The sequence below is a fragment of the Xiphias gladius genome, chromosome 17, assembly GCF_016859285.1.
Source record: "Xiphias gladius isolate SHS-SW01 ecotype Sanya breed wild chromosome 17, ASM1685928v1, whole genome shotgun sequence".
NCBI classification, from domain to species: Eukaryota; Metazoa; Chordata; class Actinopteri; order Istiophoriformes; family Xiphiidae; genus Xiphias; species Xiphias gladius.
In genome coordinates, this window is record NC_053416.1 from 16,339,004 (window position 1) to 16,357,422 (window position 18,419).

At 40.3% G+C, this 18,419-nt stretch overlaps 2 protein-coding genes across 2 annotated transcripts; both read right to left on the bottom strand.

The window, feature by feature from the left end:
* Positions 1 to 93: 93 nt before the first annotated feature.
* Positions 94 to 7,086, bottom strand: LOC120802883 (homeodomain-interacting protein kinase 1-like). Its single transcript, XM_040151063.1, has 9 exons — positions 6,993 to 7,086; positions 6,451 to 6,559; positions 4,801 to 4,859; positions 4,333 to 4,538; positions 1,315 to 1,505; positions 986 to 1,177; positions 631 to 812; positions 354 to 477; positions 94 to 222 (listed from the first exon to the last, which is right to left on the bottom strand). The coding sequence occupies exons 6-9, from the start codon at positions 1,169 to 1,171 to the stop codon at positions 94 to 96; spliced, it is 621 nt and encodes a 206-aa protein (XP_040006997.1). The 5' UTR covers positions 1,172 to 1,177; positions 1,315 to 1,505; positions 4,333 to 4,538; positions 4,801 to 4,859; positions 6,451 to 6,559; positions 6,993 to 7,086.
* Positions 7,087 to 10,347: 3,261 nt separating this feature from the next.
* On the bottom strand, positions 10,348 to 17,173 carry LOC120802158 (homeodomain-interacting protein kinase 1-like). Its single transcript, XM_040149677.1, has 10 exons — positions 16,729 to 17,173; positions 16,261 to 16,466; positions 13,210 to 13,400; positions 12,881 to 13,072; positions 12,526 to 12,707; positions 12,249 to 12,372; positions 11,998 to 12,117; positions 11,822 to 11,905; positions 11,540 to 11,712; positions 10,348 to 11,426 (listed from the first exon to the last, which is right to left on the bottom strand). The coding sequence occupies exons 4-10, from the start codon at positions 13,064 to 13,066 to the stop codon at positions 10,811 to 10,813; spliced, it is 1,485 nt and encodes a 494-aa protein (XP_040005611.1). The 5' UTR covers positions 13,067 to 13,072; positions 13,210 to 13,400; positions 16,261 to 16,466; positions 16,729 to 17,173; the 3' UTR covers positions 10,348 to 10,810.
* Positions 17,174 to 18,419: the final 1,246 nt, after the last annotated feature.

The window sequence follows — 18,419 nt, forward strand, 5'->3', positions numbered from 1 at the left end:
TCCTTGGGGTCTACAGGAACAAAACAGGCGAGTCAGAAACTTCTTCCTTACTGTCTAATTGGGCCATAAAAAACTGTGAACAACTGAACAAGGTTAAAATACCTTCATCCACCATCTTGGGTTGTCCCAGTGCTGGTTCGCCGTAAAAAACTTGTGGGTGTAGTCCCCAGCACTGAGGAGGTGGTCAGCTGGCTGGCCCAGAACGTCTACAATGCCTTTCATCTGGAGAGAGAATATAAAGAATCACATCAGCCGACATCCTACATCAAAACCCCTTTGCTGGGTTTGGATATGTGTCTGGGGCAGAATATAACAGTCTTTGCATTTAAATCTAGACACATTTGGTTACTTACCGACTGGTACTCGCAGTTTATCGCAAACGGGTGTTCGGCGAGGTACAAGAACCCGAGCAGGCAGCCAAGACTCCACATGTCTATGGCCTCGGACACGGGAAGGCCCAGGATGACTTCAGGCGCCCTGTGCGTAGAATCACGAGAATCACAAGAGCTATTAAGTACTTTGTCAAATTCAGCATGCGTACTGAAGATTGAAACAACCTCTGCTGGATCATTTACAGCATACACACAACTGCAAACATGTTAAAAGATGAGCTTTGCAGATTGAACCTACCTGTAACCCAGAGGCTGAATTGACATCCCACGTGCCTCTTCTCGGGTAGCGAAGGAAAGGCCAAAATCAATGAGTTTGACTCTGAAGGGCTCAGTGTCGTGGTTCGCCAGCATTACGTTGTCCGGCTTCAGGTCTGAGTGAACGACGCCTATACCCTTCAGTGCGTCAAAGGCCGTCAGCAACTGCAGAGACAAAGGACACAATGTAGATGGTTAAAGATACCGTTGACCAGGCTGCAGGCTTAAACAGATCAAGAAGTAAGAGTTATGCTACTTCAGTATGTAACTTCTTTCTCAACGGTCTGAGTATATTGTCATCTCATGTCGATGATCGATCAGAGCCACATAGTCTTTACCTGGTGCGTTATCGGCCGTATCTCACAGAGAGACAGTGGCTTCCAGTCTCGTTCTTCGAGCAGCTGATAAAGACATCTGTCAAGCATTTCGAAAACCAGACAGGTATGTCCTTTGTGGTAAAACTTTTCGAAGAACCGAACCACATTCTTCTTGACTGGGTCAAGAACGCTCAGTATTTCGAGCATTTTGATCTGTGGAGAAAATAGTCAAATTTACATAGGTAAATTGTAAGTGACATAGCATGGTATCAGCAGTTCATTTAATAAACAAAATGTAGTCAAGAAAATGTGAAAAAAACCTAATCAACAAAAAGACTTAAATAAACTACCTCTCTTTCAGCGGTCTCCTCAGTATGCAGGATTTTGAGGGCCACGTCCTGCGATGTGATTAAATTCACACCCTTGGCAACTTTGGCAAAGCACCCTTCTCCACCAAAGTCCGTAATGAGGTAGCTACTTGTGATGCTGCAGAGTATGTCGTTCTTTAGCACCTCAGAGCTCTCATATTTCTTCTCTTCAACTGTGACGGCAAACAGAGAAGTAGTACATTGGGAGAGAAGGAGAACATGTGAAGATCAACACATGGAGTCAGCGGGGCTCGTTCAGTCAACACCACACAAATGTAGCTGAAGCATTCATTATGCTCATGTAAATAAACATTTCATTATCATTCTATGACCACATGAAGAAGAATATTATGTCAGGTACTGAAAATGGCATAATGTCCATTTCAATGATTGGTATTCCCAAAGAAGGAGAAGAGCAAAATACACTGAATGAGGGAAAATCTGATCAACACTGGTCTTCAGCATTCAGATCATTTTATTAAGTAGAAGAAGCAATACCACGATGTAAAAATACCCAATTACAAGTACAATTCTTGCCTTGAAAATGTTACGTAGTAGGTATGTGTTATCAGAACAATGTACTTGAAGTATCTAAAGTTAAAGCACTTGTTCAAACTCGTAACCTGCTAAGTAAGTAATATTTCCAACTGTCAAATGAATTTAATGGATTCGACATATAAAGCAGAATCAAATTTAGATGCTTATAGTGCAAGCCTCCTAAGTACTGTGCTTGAGTAAATATACTTAGTTACTCCTTATCTTTGTGTTCGTGTGTGTGTGTGTGTTGAGTTTCCCTTACCAGTTGTACCTGTTGACCAACAGCTGGCTACATGAGTACGTGAAGACATTTTGCCGCAACAAATCTTTCTCACTTGTTCGATGTAACTTCTTCAACTAACTCTGGTCTGTAAGTGTTTTCAGCTGAAGGAGAACTGACCAGTTCTAAACATCAAAATTATGACTCATCAGAATTATGATGTCGTGACATTCTACGCTAAGATTCTATTAAACTCTTTTATCAGAGAAATGAGGGACAATCACTTGATTCAAAGACGAAATGTTAATCTGTGATTTATGCAGTTGATCATTTGCTATCTAGTACATATTTTAAGTATAGGTTTTTGCCATGGTTACCTGTGACCTGTGTTTACTTGTTTAGAGCAGACTGTAATAGTTCACAAATACACAAACACAAGCACACATACTTCTTTCCCAAGTATGTGAGACATGTAACCGTAACCCCAACCTAAGCCTGTTGTGAGGACACTCATTGACATAATACCCTCCCTAGCCCCTTAACCTAGGCTTAACCATCACAACTAAATGCCTAACCCTAACCTAAACCTAAACCTAAACCTAATTCTAACCCCAACCCCAAAACCAAGTCAACTAGTCGGTATTTGAATAATAAAATATCTGGCCTTTTATGTACGTTTTTTTGCTATATTGCCTTTTTTCTTTGGACATAAACTTGCCTTATTTTGAAATGTTCTACACTGATGTATGTTTACCTCAAATACAAATGATAGATACAGTAAATAGAAGTACGTTTTACGATTGTCCCTCTGAAGGATAATGAAAAGGCAGGGTAAAAGTGCAGATACTGAGAGAGAGATATTAAAGTGAGATTTGAGGACCCCCACCCATTACAATCCCACGCTACGCTGCCGGAATCTTTTATCACCCCTTTGGAACCCCGTGCAAAATTTCGTAGATGTGCCATTGCTCATTCAACATTCATCAAGCTGTAGCTTGTTTAATGAAGTGAGTATGGACCAACCAGCCAGAGCATTAGGTCATTCCAGTGCAATCACTCTGCACTGATGACCCCTGCTGGTGACAAAACATAATGAAATGCTTTAGTGTAGGGAACACGCAGGTGATACTGTACATACATCATCACTGCTGCACAACATGGCCTCCTCTTATCAGGCCAGGAGCCTCTACTATAGATAGAGGGAGCTAGTCGCACAGCGGTAGGTATGAAACAAAGTACCGTTGCCGTCGGGGAAAATGTTCTACTTTAATGAGTAGAATATTTGTCAACAATTACAAATAAGTCATGATAATAAAACATAAAAAAGTGCCTATAATAGTCTCTCCTTCGCGGATTAAGTTTACATATGTGAAGAAAAGCACGAATCGTGGCTCGCTGGAATGAAAGTGATACAAAGAGAGATGTATCTAGTTTAAAGGAATACTAAAGGTGGACATTCAGCCCTGCTTTAAATAAGCAGACAAGAGCAGCTTATGCTGGTCGTCTGGCAGCAGCAATCAAAATACTTGAGTTAAAATTACATTGGAATAATAGTGGCAATATAGAGATAATAAATCTGAGTTAACGTAAAAATGTGCATTCCCTCAACTACAAACCATCTTATATGGGTAAAAATCACCAGGAAGTTGTGACCCACTGATATTCAAAAGAAATAAATTTCAGCCTGACTAAGATATAGAAATACTGAGAAGGTGGAGTCAAGTCATAGAGGGAAGGAAGGATAAGAAACAGAGGTGGACCTACAGTATAAAATTTGGTTTTTAAAATGTGGGATGAGTAAATTACAGAAGGCTACAGTTTATGGAAAGCTGTTTGACAGATATGCATCCGTTATAGAGAAGCAGCATCAGTGTGTGTCGCAGTGTGGAGGCGTAGCAGATGTTGAGTTTCCAATCATTTAAAAAATTCCCTGATAAAGTTTTGACTGAATAAAAGCTAAACATAACCGGAAGAGTGTGAGACAAGCAGACATTTTGTATAAGGAAGGAGATAGTGGGAATATGTAACAGCTACATTGTTTCTAGATTTACTGATGGGATGAGGTGATACATGTGTGGGAGGGAGAAAGACAAATGGAAGGAGAAAAGCAGAAGACAAACAGATGTCAACAGTATTCACGGTGCACGTGTGGACGATGCCACAAGCTAAAAAGTAAATTACATGCATCTTTAAACACGCTCATCCATATATACGGTAAGTTTTGGTTAGATGTGACACAGTACCCGATGCTCGAGGAGTCTCTGCTTCTCAGCCTGGGCCTCTCGGAGTAAACGCTCCATCTCCATCTTGGCCATATCGGACGTACCAGCACTGATGGAAAACAGTAACCATTTCTTGAGTGATGTGAATGCACGGACGCTTCTGGACTGTTATTTTTTATGCTGGACCAGGCCTCTTTACGAAGTCGAACTTGTCCTCCCAGTTGAATCTGACAAAAATCCATAACAAAAATAATCAGATTAGATTGTACATATGCATACAAAAGTCAGAAACACTTGTAGTAGCCTACAAGTGTTTCTTGTAGGGCACTCTAGTACCCCTACTACACTTGTTACAAGTGTAGTAGGGGGTCTTGTTTAGTTCCTGATACTGTGTGTTTAGTTGTTTAAGTTGTGTAGCTATGCTTGTAGTGGCAATGTGTATGTGTATGAATATGTATACATATATTGTAAACAGGGCAAATATTGTACCTCATCTTCTTTTGGAGATACAGATGGCTCCATCGCATTCTCACTGCCAGACTCTGCAACTATATAGAGCATAATGTAAAGATACTCCACAGCTACACCCTGCCTAAATCCACCCACTTGTATCAGGGCCTATACTTACTTGAGCAGCTCTCAAGTGATCACAATGATTAATGACAAATATGCTCGGAAAAGGAACAGTCAGACACAAGGATTTAACTTAATTGTTGCCTGCTGTGTTCCTGTCATTTGCACTACTGAACAACGCAATATAAGGGGCGTAACATCCAATCAGAAGTGTGTTTGGAGGTAACAGCTTACAAGAAAGCTACAGCTACACCAACATCCCTAGTCCAAATTAGAAATATTGCATCAGATAATGTATTGTTCATAATGACCAAGGCCATATTTTACAATCACTACAAACATCTCTCAAAAAAGATGTGTGCTCTCCTCTGTCTCTGTACTGCAGCCATCTCAACCCCCAACAGGCTACTCTTAGCCTATCAAGAACCTGGGGGTGATATTTTTGCTGCACTTATAAGGTCTTCTTTGGACTCGGGGATACAGGATCTTTGACAGTTAGAGAGAGCACAAGCATATGACAAATATGAGAGATGATGGAAAACACGCCAACAAAGATTATGCATGGCAAACATTGTTTTAAGATCACCGCTGAAACACTCCAACAAGACTCACAGGCTTTCCCAAACTCCTATCCAGAATGTGCTGAAATTTGAATTTGCTATATCTGTAGCTGCTGTTCATTGAATTTTAATGTTTTGTCTTTATTCCCTGTCTCAAATGTCAGTTTCTGAACGGCCGACAATTGCGTCATCACAAAACGGTAAATGGACTGCACTTATTTGGTATATCTCTTTTTCTACCTCAACAAACAGGGGGCTTTACAACTGGCCTCTCATTCACCCATTCACACATGGACGGTGACAGAACGGTCACGCGAGGCGCCGGCCTGCGCATTGGAAGCAAGTTAGGGTTCGCTGTCTTGTGCGACGACACTCTGACATATAGACAGGAGGAGCTGGGACTCGAACCACCGACGCAGAGATTAGTGGGTGACCTGCTTCACTTCCTAAGCAACAGCTTCCCGAGACGGCGACGTTTCCTAATATGGAACATTACTCGTTCACCCCGGAAGTAGTACCAGCATTATTTCCTGTTAACAGGGATGCCGTGTAGTTTCAGCCAACTGCTCCAAGACCAGATGAGCATTAGTGTGTACTCTTGGGCTATGACAAAAAAGGGGCAGTATCATACTGACAATTGAGGCAATAGCACCTTTGAGCACGTTCATCATCTTGTGTCCATGTAAAAGTGGAGTTGCTGAACACCCTCACATGAATCAAGTCCCTATAGTAAAGAAAGGGCTCGTACTGCTTAGCTGAGCAAGTATACATACATTGTGCTGTATAGAAAAATAGTCATGTCTACCAAAGCATATTATGCAAAATAGATCACTGATAATTAGTTGGAAAACTTTTAGAGAGCAAGGACTATGGATTAGTGCCACTGTGGTGACAGTAAGAGGCTACATTTTATGGGCTTAAAGGAATTAACCGTGAAAAATTGCATTTTTCTTTCAACGCCATTCTCAGAGTTCAGGGAGAATGAGGGGAAAAAATCTGTCCTCACCACTGCACTTTGCTGTTGATGTGGAGTTCAGTGTCTTCGGCAGATGTTGCTACAACTCTATGTTTAGAGCTCGTAGAGTTTTATTTTCAGCCCCAACTGCGGCTCCGACCTAAAACAGAAGGAAATATGTCATGACTAACTGACATTATAAGAAACAATAAAAACTATGTGTGTGAAATATATGAGGTGAAGTTAGCTACTGTAGCTACTTATAGTGGACACAGGTAGCAGTGCACCTACACACACTTTGTCAATATTCAGAAATCACTGAAAGACCTCATCTGGATGGTATGTGGTACTTATGTCACCTAAACAAGTAGCACCCTCTAACTTTGCAATTTTGGCATTCAATGTACAAAATATCATGTCACACGATGAACTGAAGAGTGTAAAACAACCCCCCCACCACCATCATCGTCGTCGTCGTCGTCATCTTCAGAGAACATATCTGAAAGGGTCTTTTCTCTGGTTTTGGGCTGAGTGGAGACTATTTAGAAAATGTTATTTACACTGAATAAGTATTATCAACTCGTAATCGTTACCTTCGGCGCATTAGCGGTGCACGTGACATGATGTTAGCCTTTGATTGGATGTTTCCTACCGCAATGATGCTTTGGACTCGTAGTTTTCCGTACCCTCCCTAAGCTTTTATGAACTGCACTTATTCTTTTATATTAATGATTATTGCTATTTAACATCGGAAATGTCAAGGTATACAATTCTGCCTCACAAATTTTGTCTGTTGACCTTTATGGCATTGTACAAAAAGGTGATTATGTGATTTGGTCCGCCTCATTTACAGGGCCAAGAAAAAGAGAGTAAACCCTTTTGAATCCCCTACATTTACACATAACTCATCCATGAAATGTGGTGTGATCTTCATCAAAGTCACTGTAATAGACAAATACACTCTAGGTCAACGAATTGCACTCAAATCATTGTTTCATGAATTGGCATATTTAATAAATAACCTCAATGTTAAAAATCCAAAAAACAAAATTGTAAGTGAACCCCCTCACAAATGACCTCTAAAAATGCTACTAGATGTCACATTTTCCCATTAATGAGTGGAATTTGTAGTTAGTGGTTAGTTGTGACTTGTTCTGTATAAAACACATGAAAAATATTTGTTACTGAAACGCATTGCTTCACAAGCTGATGTGAACCATCCCTTGTTCACATGCACTTTCAGAGTACTACAGATGAAGCAAGATGGCAGCAAATGTTTAAAAGTGTGGAAGAGAATGCTTGGGTTACAGTTAAGGTTTCAGGGTAGCCGTCAGTCATCTGATGCTTAATAGAAGTTGGGAGAAGTAACAAGAAAATGCCCCTAAGCACAGTGAAAAATGGACTACAAAATGGCTTAGGCATAAGAAAAGTCATGTTTCAGAATGGTTGAGGTCAATCCTGGCTTCAGTTCAGTTGAGATTCTGTGACATGAACTGAAGAGAGCCATTCACGAAAGACATTCCTGAAACAATCATATAATTAAACTGTTTTGTACGGGGAAATGGTCTAAAATTCCTCCCGGCCAATGTCTAGATACCATCAACACGTGCAGGAGGCATTTGGTTGATGTCACTGCTATGAAATAAGGCTTAACTAGTTACTAAAACCAAGGGTTCACTTTCTTTTTCCACCCTGACTTTGAATGTTCAAGCAAATCATCCAATAAACACACCAAAACATGCATTTTTTTCATGTTACTATTTCAGGCTGATGTAGCTTGTCCATTATTATAACTTTATGCAATATCAGACGTCATTTTATTTTATTTTATACATTTTTATGACTAAATTATGCAAAATACAGGGATATCCAAGGGGTTCATGTACCGATGGGTTCAGGCTAAATAAGAGAAACACCTCCTGTGTAACACAATACAGTGCAGATGGAAATTGTTTTGTAACCGTTGCCCTTCACTGATGACTACAGAGAAGAACACGGTACCCCTGGATCAGGTTCACACACTGCAGATGTTGAGGGGAGAGGCGATGATCAGGTGGGCTCCTCTACCAACCACACCTGAAGGGTCTCTTATAAAATAGGGTCGATGGTCTAGCAAGGCTCATTTCAGGCTTATTTTGGGGAAATTCTGTTTCATAAAGCTGGTAGTCTGACCTTAGACAGCCATTTTATGGGTCTCCAGAGATGTTAGATTGGGTTCAAGTCAGGGCTTCTTAGAAAAGGCTAATCTTCTTTTCTTTGTATAAAATACAAAATTGGCAAGGTCCTATTTGATGTTTAATAGTCGTTTATAGCATTTTACATCATACACATTTATTGAATTTGCAGCACTTCCTATACAAAGAAGAAAAACAAAATCACACCCTAGATTTGAACTCAGCATGACATTACTACAAGCAGAGTGCTGCAAAAAACTATGCAAACAAAGGCATTTGTCAACACCAAGTTTATTTCTTGAATCTGAGATTAGAGCACAGGGGTTGGCAGTGACATGTTCAGACACTCTTTTGGATTTGTGTAAATCAGATATTTTGTTGGTAATTGCTTAAATGTTTTAGCTTTCATATCATGTGATATGTTTTTCTCTGTTAACATTGCAGTGATGGCATTATATTTTCCTTTTCTTTGCTGTGAATTGTTATCTGTGCTGGATTTGTGCTTTTTCATTTAGTTGCATAATAATTCTGCGCACTAATAGTTGCCTAATAATGGTGTACATATAGGTATTCTCTTAAGAAAGCCCAAACTTCACTTTTACTACTTAAATGTTCAGGTTTGAGGGTTTGTTAACATTTTGGATTGACCAAGAGCAACGTCGTTGTACAATAACAAAATGAATCCTCAAAAATACAACCTGCCTAATAATTGTGCACGCAGTGTAGTATCCAGTCGTCATGGTATTGAATGCTCGATATTACGAATTAAGTGAACTGATGTGTGGATGCACTTTGGATCAAACGGCCACAACTGAATATTGAAATAAGGCTTTTTGTTTAATATTTGATTTGATTTGATTTGTAAGTCAGTCAGTCACCCCACTTTCTGTTCTTTTTATAATACTGTCAAGAGGTGAGTCTTCTCACATTTTCACTCAAACCTCGACTTTAAACAAGTAAATAATTGATTCAAATGTGTGTGTACATTTATGTATGGCATTATTATAAATTGGCTGTAATATTTATACTTTCTATCCATCAGTTATCTATTATCTATCTGTGTTGTAATGCATAAAAACAATGGGATACTAAGCTATAGCAATTCATAAAGTTCTTTGTTGTGGACGTGTGGACTGTGTACCAGGGGGAGCTCAAAAGTGATCAAGAAACATACTGGACAAGCAATTAAATGTACTTAAAATAACAATGTCAAACATCTTCAGTGAGAAATGTATAGATGTCACTAACCCACTAGATTGTCAGTGTCTTGCATTAAATGAGACGATTTGACAAAATGATGTTAAAGAAAAGGTATCAGAGTTACTAGGAAATACAGATTCATCTTCTACAGACACATCTGAAAGTAACCATTTTAAGGTATTTCATGTAGAATTTTCAAGAATTGAAAATCGTGTTAATTTGCTGTAAATATTGTAAAGAAATCAGACCAACGACGAGTCGATCAACATCAAATTAATAGGCAACTATGTGAGCATTTGTCATTTTTGTTGTTGTTGAATAGTATTAAAAATGTATATCTTTGCATTTTGGATTGTTGGCTAAACAAAATAAACATTTGAAAATGTCAACTTGACCTCAGAAACTTACAATGGCCATTTCCTCTATTTCAGACATTTTACTGACCAAACAACTAATCAGTTATTTTGGATGATCAACAGCCATTTTATCTTTTAAGCAGCGTTTCAGCATCTGTGAAATGACTGGAATAAATAAACAATCACGGTGTCATCTCCAAAACACACACAGGAAGGAATTCAAGTGAACTTCTTGTTTATTGACATCAGGTCAAGAATTCAAAGCTGCTTTACAACAATTACAACTACTCCTTACAATATGATTTCCAGAGACCCAACATTCCCAGAGTTTTTCCTTGCGACAGTGGCGAGGAAAAACTCCCTTTTAATGGGAAGAAACCTCGAGCGGAACCTGGCTCATGGTGTGTGGCCATCTGCCTCTACCGGATGTGTTGAGAAGGGGGGGTGGTAGAGAAACCTTCCCTCAACAGAGGAGAAGGTCTAGGACACCACTTATCCCCCACCTACAATGCTCTCCTTTCCTCCCTATCCAGGACATTTTACACCTATTCACACTTGACTTCCTCCAAAATCTCCAACGACTGTCAAATGTTGAATGTCAAATTTATACACCCATCAGCCACAACAGTAGAACCAGTTATCGGGTTTTAATGTTGAATGTGACATTCAACATTTCTTTATTCATTTTTTTTTCATTTTGAACAAGGTCCTTATTGCTCTGCCAAAGAATTTCTTGATCCTCTTCAATGGACTCTCCTTAACTCTGGCAGGTGGACCCTCATCAGGTGACCCGTCTTTGGCTGATGTCTCCTCAGCTGGACTGCTTGGACATTGGCTAACAGCTAGTTCCTGTTCAGCTGAGCCAGCAGCGTCTGTTTTTATATCAGCTTCCTGTCCCTCAGATGAGTTAGGCGTGTTTTTAATGCCGCCGTCACAGGAGCGAATAACAGCTGAGCCTGCATCAGTAGGAGGAGGTGTGGCTGAAGGCTCTTCACCTCTGGGCTCTTCCTGAGCCTCACCATCAGCTGGACTGGCTTGCCCTCGGCTAACAGCTAGTTCCTCTACAGCTGAGCCGGCAGCGTCTGTTTCTGCAGCAGCTTCCAGTCCCTCAGATGAGTGAGGCGTGTTTTTAATGCCGTCACAGGAACGAATGACGGCTGAGCCTGCATCATTAGGAGGAGGTGTGGCTGAAGGCTCTTCAACTCTGGGCTCTTCCTCAGCCTCATTGTCTGGAGATAGGTCTTCGTCCAAGTCATCCATCGGTAAGACCGCCATTTTCTCCAAACAATCCTCCACACTGAATAAAACATGACAATGAATCAATGGATCACTTGGTCAGTAAACAAACCTCCCCTTTAATCCAATCGTGTATCTATTCAACCCTACTGAAACCAAAACACAGTCACTTACTACAAGCTGGTCTCTATATCGTCCATCAGATGAGCCATTGTGGCAAAGGGGTGCTCGAGAGCCTTCCCCGGAGTGATCCTCTTCTCTGGGTCAGTGTTTAGAAGGCTCTTCAGGAGGCTGACGAATGCTCTTTGATCCACTAGCTCGATGGATTCCTGTGTCTCTGGGTCATGCTGGATTCAAAACAAAGTAGGTGAGAGTTCAGTTGAACTGCTTCCTGTCTCTCAGCGACAGATCAAATTGGTATGAATTCATTCTTTAGTCATGAAATGGACCCCTTACTGTCATCAGGTCATCCAGACTTCTAAGAGCGCTCTTCCATGTTTCGGGCTCAATTCCAGTGCCAAGCTGGTATTCCCTTGGGGTCTACAGGAACAAAACAGGCGAGTCAGAAACTTCTTCCTTACTGTCTAATTGGGCCATAAAAAACTGTGAACAACTGAACAAGGTTAAAATACCTTCATCCACCATCTTGGGTTGTCCCAGTGCTGGTTCGCCGTAAAAAACTTGTGGGTGTAGTCCCCAGCACTGAGGAGGTGGTCAGCTGGCTGGCCCAGAACGTCTACAATGCCTTTCATCTGGAGAGAGAATATAAAGAATCACATCAGCCGACATCCTACATCAAAACCCCTTTGCTGGGTTTGGATATGTGTCTGGGGCAGAATATAACAGTCTTTGCATTTAAATCTAGACACGTTTGGTTACTTACCGACTGGTACTCGCAGTTTATCGCAAACGGGTGTTCGGCGAGGTACAAGAACCCGAGCAGGCAGCCAAGACTCCACATGTCTATGGCCTCGGACACGGGAAGGCCCAGGATGACTTCAGGCGCCCTGTGCGTAGAATCACGAGAATCGCAAGAGCTATTAAGTACTTTGTCAAATTCAGCATGCGTACTGAAGATTGAAACAACCTCTGCTGGATCATTTACAGCATACACACAACTGCAAACATGTTAAAAGATGAGCTTTGCAGATTGAACCTACCTGTAACCCAGAGGCTGAATTGACATCCCACGTGCCTCTTCTCGGGTAGCGAAGGAAAGGCCAAAATCAATGAGTTTGACTCTGAAGGGCTCAGTGTCGTGGTTCGCCAGCATTACGTTGTCCGGCTTCAGGTCTGAGTGAACGACGCCTATACCCTTCAGTGCGTCAAAGGCCGTCAGCAACTGCAGAGACAAAGGACACAATGTAGATGGTTAAAGATACCGTTGACCAGGCTGCAGGCTTAAACAGATCAAGAAGTAAGAGTTATGCTACTTCAGTATGTAACTTCTTTCTCAACAGTCTGAGTATATTGTCATCTCATGTCGATGATTGATCAGAGCCACATAGTCTTTACCTGGTGCGTTATCGGCCGTATCTCACAGAGAGACAGTGGCTTCCAGTCTCGTTCTTCGAGCAGCTGATAAAGACATCTGTCAAGCATTTCGAAAACCAGACAGGTATGTCCTTTGTGGTAAAACTTTTCGAAGAACCGAACCACATTCTTCTTGACTGGGTCAAGAACGCTCAGTATTTCGAGCATTTTGATCTGTGGAGAAAATAGTCAAATTTACATAGGTAAATTGTAAGTGACATAGCATGGTATCAGCAGTTCATTTAATAAACAAAATGTAGTCAAGAAAATGTGAAAAAAACCTAATCAACAAAAAGACTTAAATAAACTACCTCTCTTTCAGCGGTCTCCTCAGTATGCAGGATTTTGAGGGCCACGTCCTGCGATGTGATTAAATTCACACCCTTGGCAACTTTGGCAAAGCACCCTTCTCCACCAAAGTCCGTAATGAGGTAGCTACTTGTGATGCTGCAGAGTATGTCGTTCTTTAGCACCTCAGAGCTCTCATATTTCTTCTCTTCAACTGTGACGGCAAACAGAGAAGTAGTACATTGGGAGAGAAGGAGAACATGTGAAGATCAACACATGGAGTCAGCGGGGCTCATTCAGTCAACACCACACAAATGTAGCTGAAGCATTCATTATGCTCATGTAAATAAACATTTCATTATCATTCTATGACCACATGAAGAAGAATATTATGTCAGGTACTGAAAATGGCATAATGTCCATTTCAATGATTGGTATTCCCAAAGAAGGAGAAGAGCAAAATACGCTGAATGAGGGAAAATCTGATCAACACTGGTCTTCAGCATTCAGATCATTTTATTAAGTAGAAGAAGCAATACCACGATGTAAAAATACCCAATTACAAGTACAATTCTTGCCTTGAAAATGTTACGTAGTAGGTATGTGTTATCAGAACAATGTACTTGAAGTATCTAAAGTTAAAGCACTTGTTCAAACTCGTAACCTGCTAAGTAAGTAATATTTCCAACTGTCAAATGAATTTAATGGATTCGACATATAAAGCAGAATCAAATTTAGATGCTTATAGTGCAAGCCTCCTAAGTACTGTGCTTGAGTAAATATACTTAGTTACTCCTTATCTTTGTGTTCGTGTGTGTGTGTGTGTGTGTGTGTTTGTGTGCTGAGTTTCCCTTACCAGTTGTACCTGTTGACCAACAGCTGGCTACATGAGTACGTGAAGACATTTTGCCGCAACAAATCTTTCTCACTTGTTCGATGTAACTTCTTCAACTAACTCTGGTCTGTAAGTGTTTTCAGCTGAAGGAGAACTGACCAGTTCTAAACATCAAAATTATGACTCATCAGAATTATGATGTCGTGACATTCTACGCTAAGATTCTATTAAACTCTTTTATCAGAGAAATGAGGGACAATCACTTGATTCAAAGACGAAATGTTAATCTGTGATTTATGCAGTTGATCATTTGCTATCTAGTACATATTTTAAGTATAGGATTTTGCCATGGTTACCTGTGACCTGTGTTTACTTGTTTAGAGCAGACTGTAATAGTTCACAAATACACAAACACAAGCACACATACTTCTTTCCCAAGTATGTGAGACATGTAACCGTAACCCCAACCTAAGCCTGTTGTGAGGACACTCATTGACATAATACCCTCCCTAGCCCCTTAACCTAGGCTTAACCATCACAACTAAATGCCTAACCCTAACCTAAACCTAAACCTAAACCTAATTCTAACCCCAACCCCAAAACCAAGTCAACTAGTCGGTATTTGAATAATAAAATATCTGGCCTTTTATGTACGTTTTTTGCTATATTGCCTTTTTTCTTTGGACATAAACTTGCCTTATTTTGAAGTGTTCTACACTGATGTATGTTTACCTCAAATACAAATGATAGATACAGTAAATAGAAGTATGTTTTACGATTGTCCCTCTGAAGGATAATGAAAAGGCAGGGTAAAAGTGCAGATACTGAGAGAGAGATATTAAAGTGAGATTTGAGGACCCCCACCCATTACAATCCCACGCTACGCTGCCGAATCTTTTATCACCCCTTTGGAACCCCGTGCAAAATTTCGTAGATGTGCCATTGCTCATTCAACATTCATCAAGCTGTAGCTTGTTTAATGAAGTGAGTATGGACCAACCAGCCAGAGCATTAGGTCATTCCAGTGCAATCACTCTGCACTGATGACCCCTGCTGGTGACAAAACATAATGAAATGCTTTAGTGTAGGGAACACGCAGGTGATACTGTACATACATCATCACTGCTGCACAACATGGCCTCCTCTTATCAGGCCAGGAGCCTCTACTATAGATAGAGGGAGCTAGTCGCACAGCGGTAGGTATGAAACAAAGTACCGTTGCCATCGGGGAAAATGTTCTACTTTAATGAGTAGAATATTTGTCAACAATTACAAATAATTCATGATAATAAAACATAAAAAAGTGCCTATAATAGTCTCTCCTTCGCGGATTAAGTTTGCATATGTGAAGAAAAGCACGAATCTGCGTGATGAATGATGAAAAAAAGAAGAGAGTAGAGAGTTAAAAGAATAATAAAAGGTAAAGACATTCAGCCCTTTTTTAAATAAAAAGACAAAGAGCAGCTTATGCTGTGTCTGGCAGCAGCAATCAAAAAAAATTGAAAAAAAAAAAAAAAAAATAATACACACTAATTACATTGGAATAAATATAAATATATATAGATAATAAATCTGAGTTTTAAAAAAAATGTGCATTCCCTCAACTACAAACCATCTTATATGGGTAAAAATCACCAGGAAGTTGTGACCCACTGATATTCAAAAGAAATAAATTTCAGCCTGACTAAGATATAGAAATACTGAGAAGGTGGAGTCAAGTCATAGAGGGAAGGAAGGATAAGAAACAGAGGTGGACCTACAGTATAAAATTTGGTTTTTAAAATGTGGGATGAGTAAATTACAGAAGGCTACAGTTTATGGAAAGCTGTTTGACAGATATGCATCCGTTATAGAGAAGCAGCATCAGTGTGTGTCGCAGTGTGGAGGCGTAGCAGATGTTGAGTTTCCAATCATTTAAAAAATTCCCTGATAAAGTTTTGACTGAATAAAAGCTAAACATAACCGGAAGAGTGTGAGACAAGCAGACATTTTGTATAAGGAAGGAGATAGTGGGAATATGTAACAGCTACATTGTTTCTAGATTTACTGATGGGATGAGGTGATACATGTGTGGGAGGGAGAAAGACAAATGGAAGGAGAAAAGCAGAAGACAAACAGATGTCAACAGTATTCACGGTGCACGTGTGGACGATGCCACAAGCTAAAAAGTAAATTACATGCATCTTTAAACACGCTCCTCCATATATACGGTAAGTTTTGGTTAGATGTGACACAGTACCCGATGCTCGAGGAGTCTCTGCTTCTCAGCCTGGGCCTCTCGGAGTAAACGCTCCATCTCCATCTTGGCCATATCGGACGTACCAGCACTGATGGAAAACAGTAACCATTTCTTGAGTGATGTGAATGCACGGACGCTTCTGGACTGTTATTTTTTATGCTGGACCAGGCCTCTTTACGAAGTCGAACTTGTCCTCCCAGTTGAATCTGACAAAAATCCATAACAAAAATAATCAGATTAGATTGTACATATGCATACAAAAGTCAGAAACACTTGTAGTAGCCTACAAGTGTTTCTTGTAGGGCACTCTAGTACCCCTACTACACTTGTTACAAGTGTAGTAGGGGGTCTTGTTTAGTTCCTGATACTGTGTGTTTAGTTGTTTAAGTTGTGTAGCTATGCTTGTAGTGGCAATGTGTATGTGTATGAATATGTATACATATATTGTAAACAGGGCAAATATTGTACCTCATCTTCTTTTGGAGATACAGATGGCTCCATCGCATTCTCACTGCCAGACTCTGCAACTATATAGAGCATAATGTAAAGATACTCCACAGCTACACCCTGCCTAAATCCACCCACTTGTATCAGGGCCTATACTTACTTGAGCAGCTCTCAAGTGATCACAATGATTAATGACAAATATGCTCGGAAAAGGAACAGTCAGACACAAGGATTTAACTTAATTGTTGCCTGCTGTGTTCCTGTCATTTGCACTACTGAACAACGCAATATAAGGGGCGTAACATCCAATCAGAAGTGTGTTTGGAGGTAACAGCTTACAAGAAAGCTACAGCTACACCAACATCCCTAGTCCAAATTAGAAATATTGCATCAGATAATGTATTGTTCATAATGACCAAGGCCATATTTTACAATCACTACAAACATCTCTCAAAAAGGATGTGTACTCTCCTCTGTCTCTGTACTGCAGCCATCTCAACCCCCAACAGGCTACTCTTAGCCTATCAAGAACCTGGGGGTGATATTTTTGCTGCACTTATAAGGTCTTCTTTGGACTCGGGGATACAGGATCTTTGACAGTTAGAGAGAGCACAAGCATATGACAAATATGAGAGATGATGGAAAACACGCCAACAAAGATTATGCATGGCAAACATTGTTTTAAGATCACCGCTGAAACACTCCAACAAGACTCACAGGCTTTCCCAAACTCCTATCCAGAATGTGCTGAAATTTGAATTTGCTATATCTGTAGCTGCTGTTCATTGAATTTTAATGTTTTGTCTTTATTCCCTGTCTCAAATGTCAGTTTCTGAACGGCCGACAATTGCGTCATCACAAAACGGTAAATGGACTGCACTTATTTGGTATATCTCTTTTTCTACCTCAACAAACAGGGGGCTTTACAACTGGCCTCTCATTCACCCATTCACACATGGACGGTGACAGAACGGTCACGCGAGGCGCCGGCCTGCGCATTGGAAGCAAGTTAGGGTTTCGGTGTCTTGTGCGACGACACTCTGACATATAGACAGGAGGAGCTGGGACTCGAACCACCGACGCAGAGATTAGTGGGTGACCTGCTTCACTTCCTAAGCAACAGCTTCCCGAGACGGCGACGTTTCCTAATATGGAACATTACTCGTTCACCCCGGAAGTAGTACCAGCATTATTTCCTGTTAACAGGGATGCCGTGTAGTTTCAGCCAGTAGTTTCAGTAGTTTCTTTTTATAATACTGTCAAGAGGTGAGTCTTCTCACATTTTCACTCAAACCTCGACTTTAAACAAGTAAATAATTGATTCAAATGTGTGTGTACATTTATGTATGGCATTATTATAAATTGGCTGTAATATTTATACTTTCTATCCATCAGTTATCTATTATCTATCTGTGTTGTAATGCATAAAAACAATGGGATACTAAGCTATAACAGTTCATAAAGTTCTTTGTTGTGGACGTGTGGACTGTGTACCAGGGGGAGCTCAAAAGTGATCAAGAAACATACTGGACAAGCAATTAAATGTACTTAAAATAACAACGTCAAACATCTTCAGTGAGAAATGTATAGATGTCACTAACCCACTAGATTGTCAGTGTCTTGCATTAAATGAGACGATTTGACAAAATGATGTCAAAGAAAAGGTATCAGAGTTACTAGGAAATACAGATTCATCTTCTACAGACACATCT

Bases quoted from the DNA above. Each gene is read 5' to 3' on its own strand.
- LOC120802883 (XM_040151063.1), bottom strand. From the start codon at position 1,171: ATGCTCGAAATACTGAGCGTTCTTGACCCAGTCAAGAAGAATGTGGTT. The intron at 813-985 runs GTAAAGACTATG...TTGTCTCTGCAG, and splicing joins TACGGCCGATAACGCACCAG to TTGCTGACGGCCTTTGACGC. The intron at 478-630 runs GTAGGTTCAATC...TTCTACGCACAG, and splicing joins ATTCAGCCTCTGGGTTACAG to GGCGCCTGAAGTCATCCTGG.
- LOC120802158 (XM_040149677.1), bottom strand. From the start codon at position 13,066: ATGCTCGAAATACTGAGCGTTCTTGACCCAGTCAAGAAGAATGTGGTT. The intron at 12,373-12,525 runs GTAGGTTCAATC...TTCTACGCACAG, and splicing joins ATTCAGCCTCTGGGTTACAG to GGCGCCTGAAGTCATCCTGG. The intron at 11,906-11,997 runs GTATTTTAACCT...TTGTTCCTGTAG, and splicing joins ACCCAAGATGGTGGATGAAG to ACCCCAAGGGAATACCAGCT.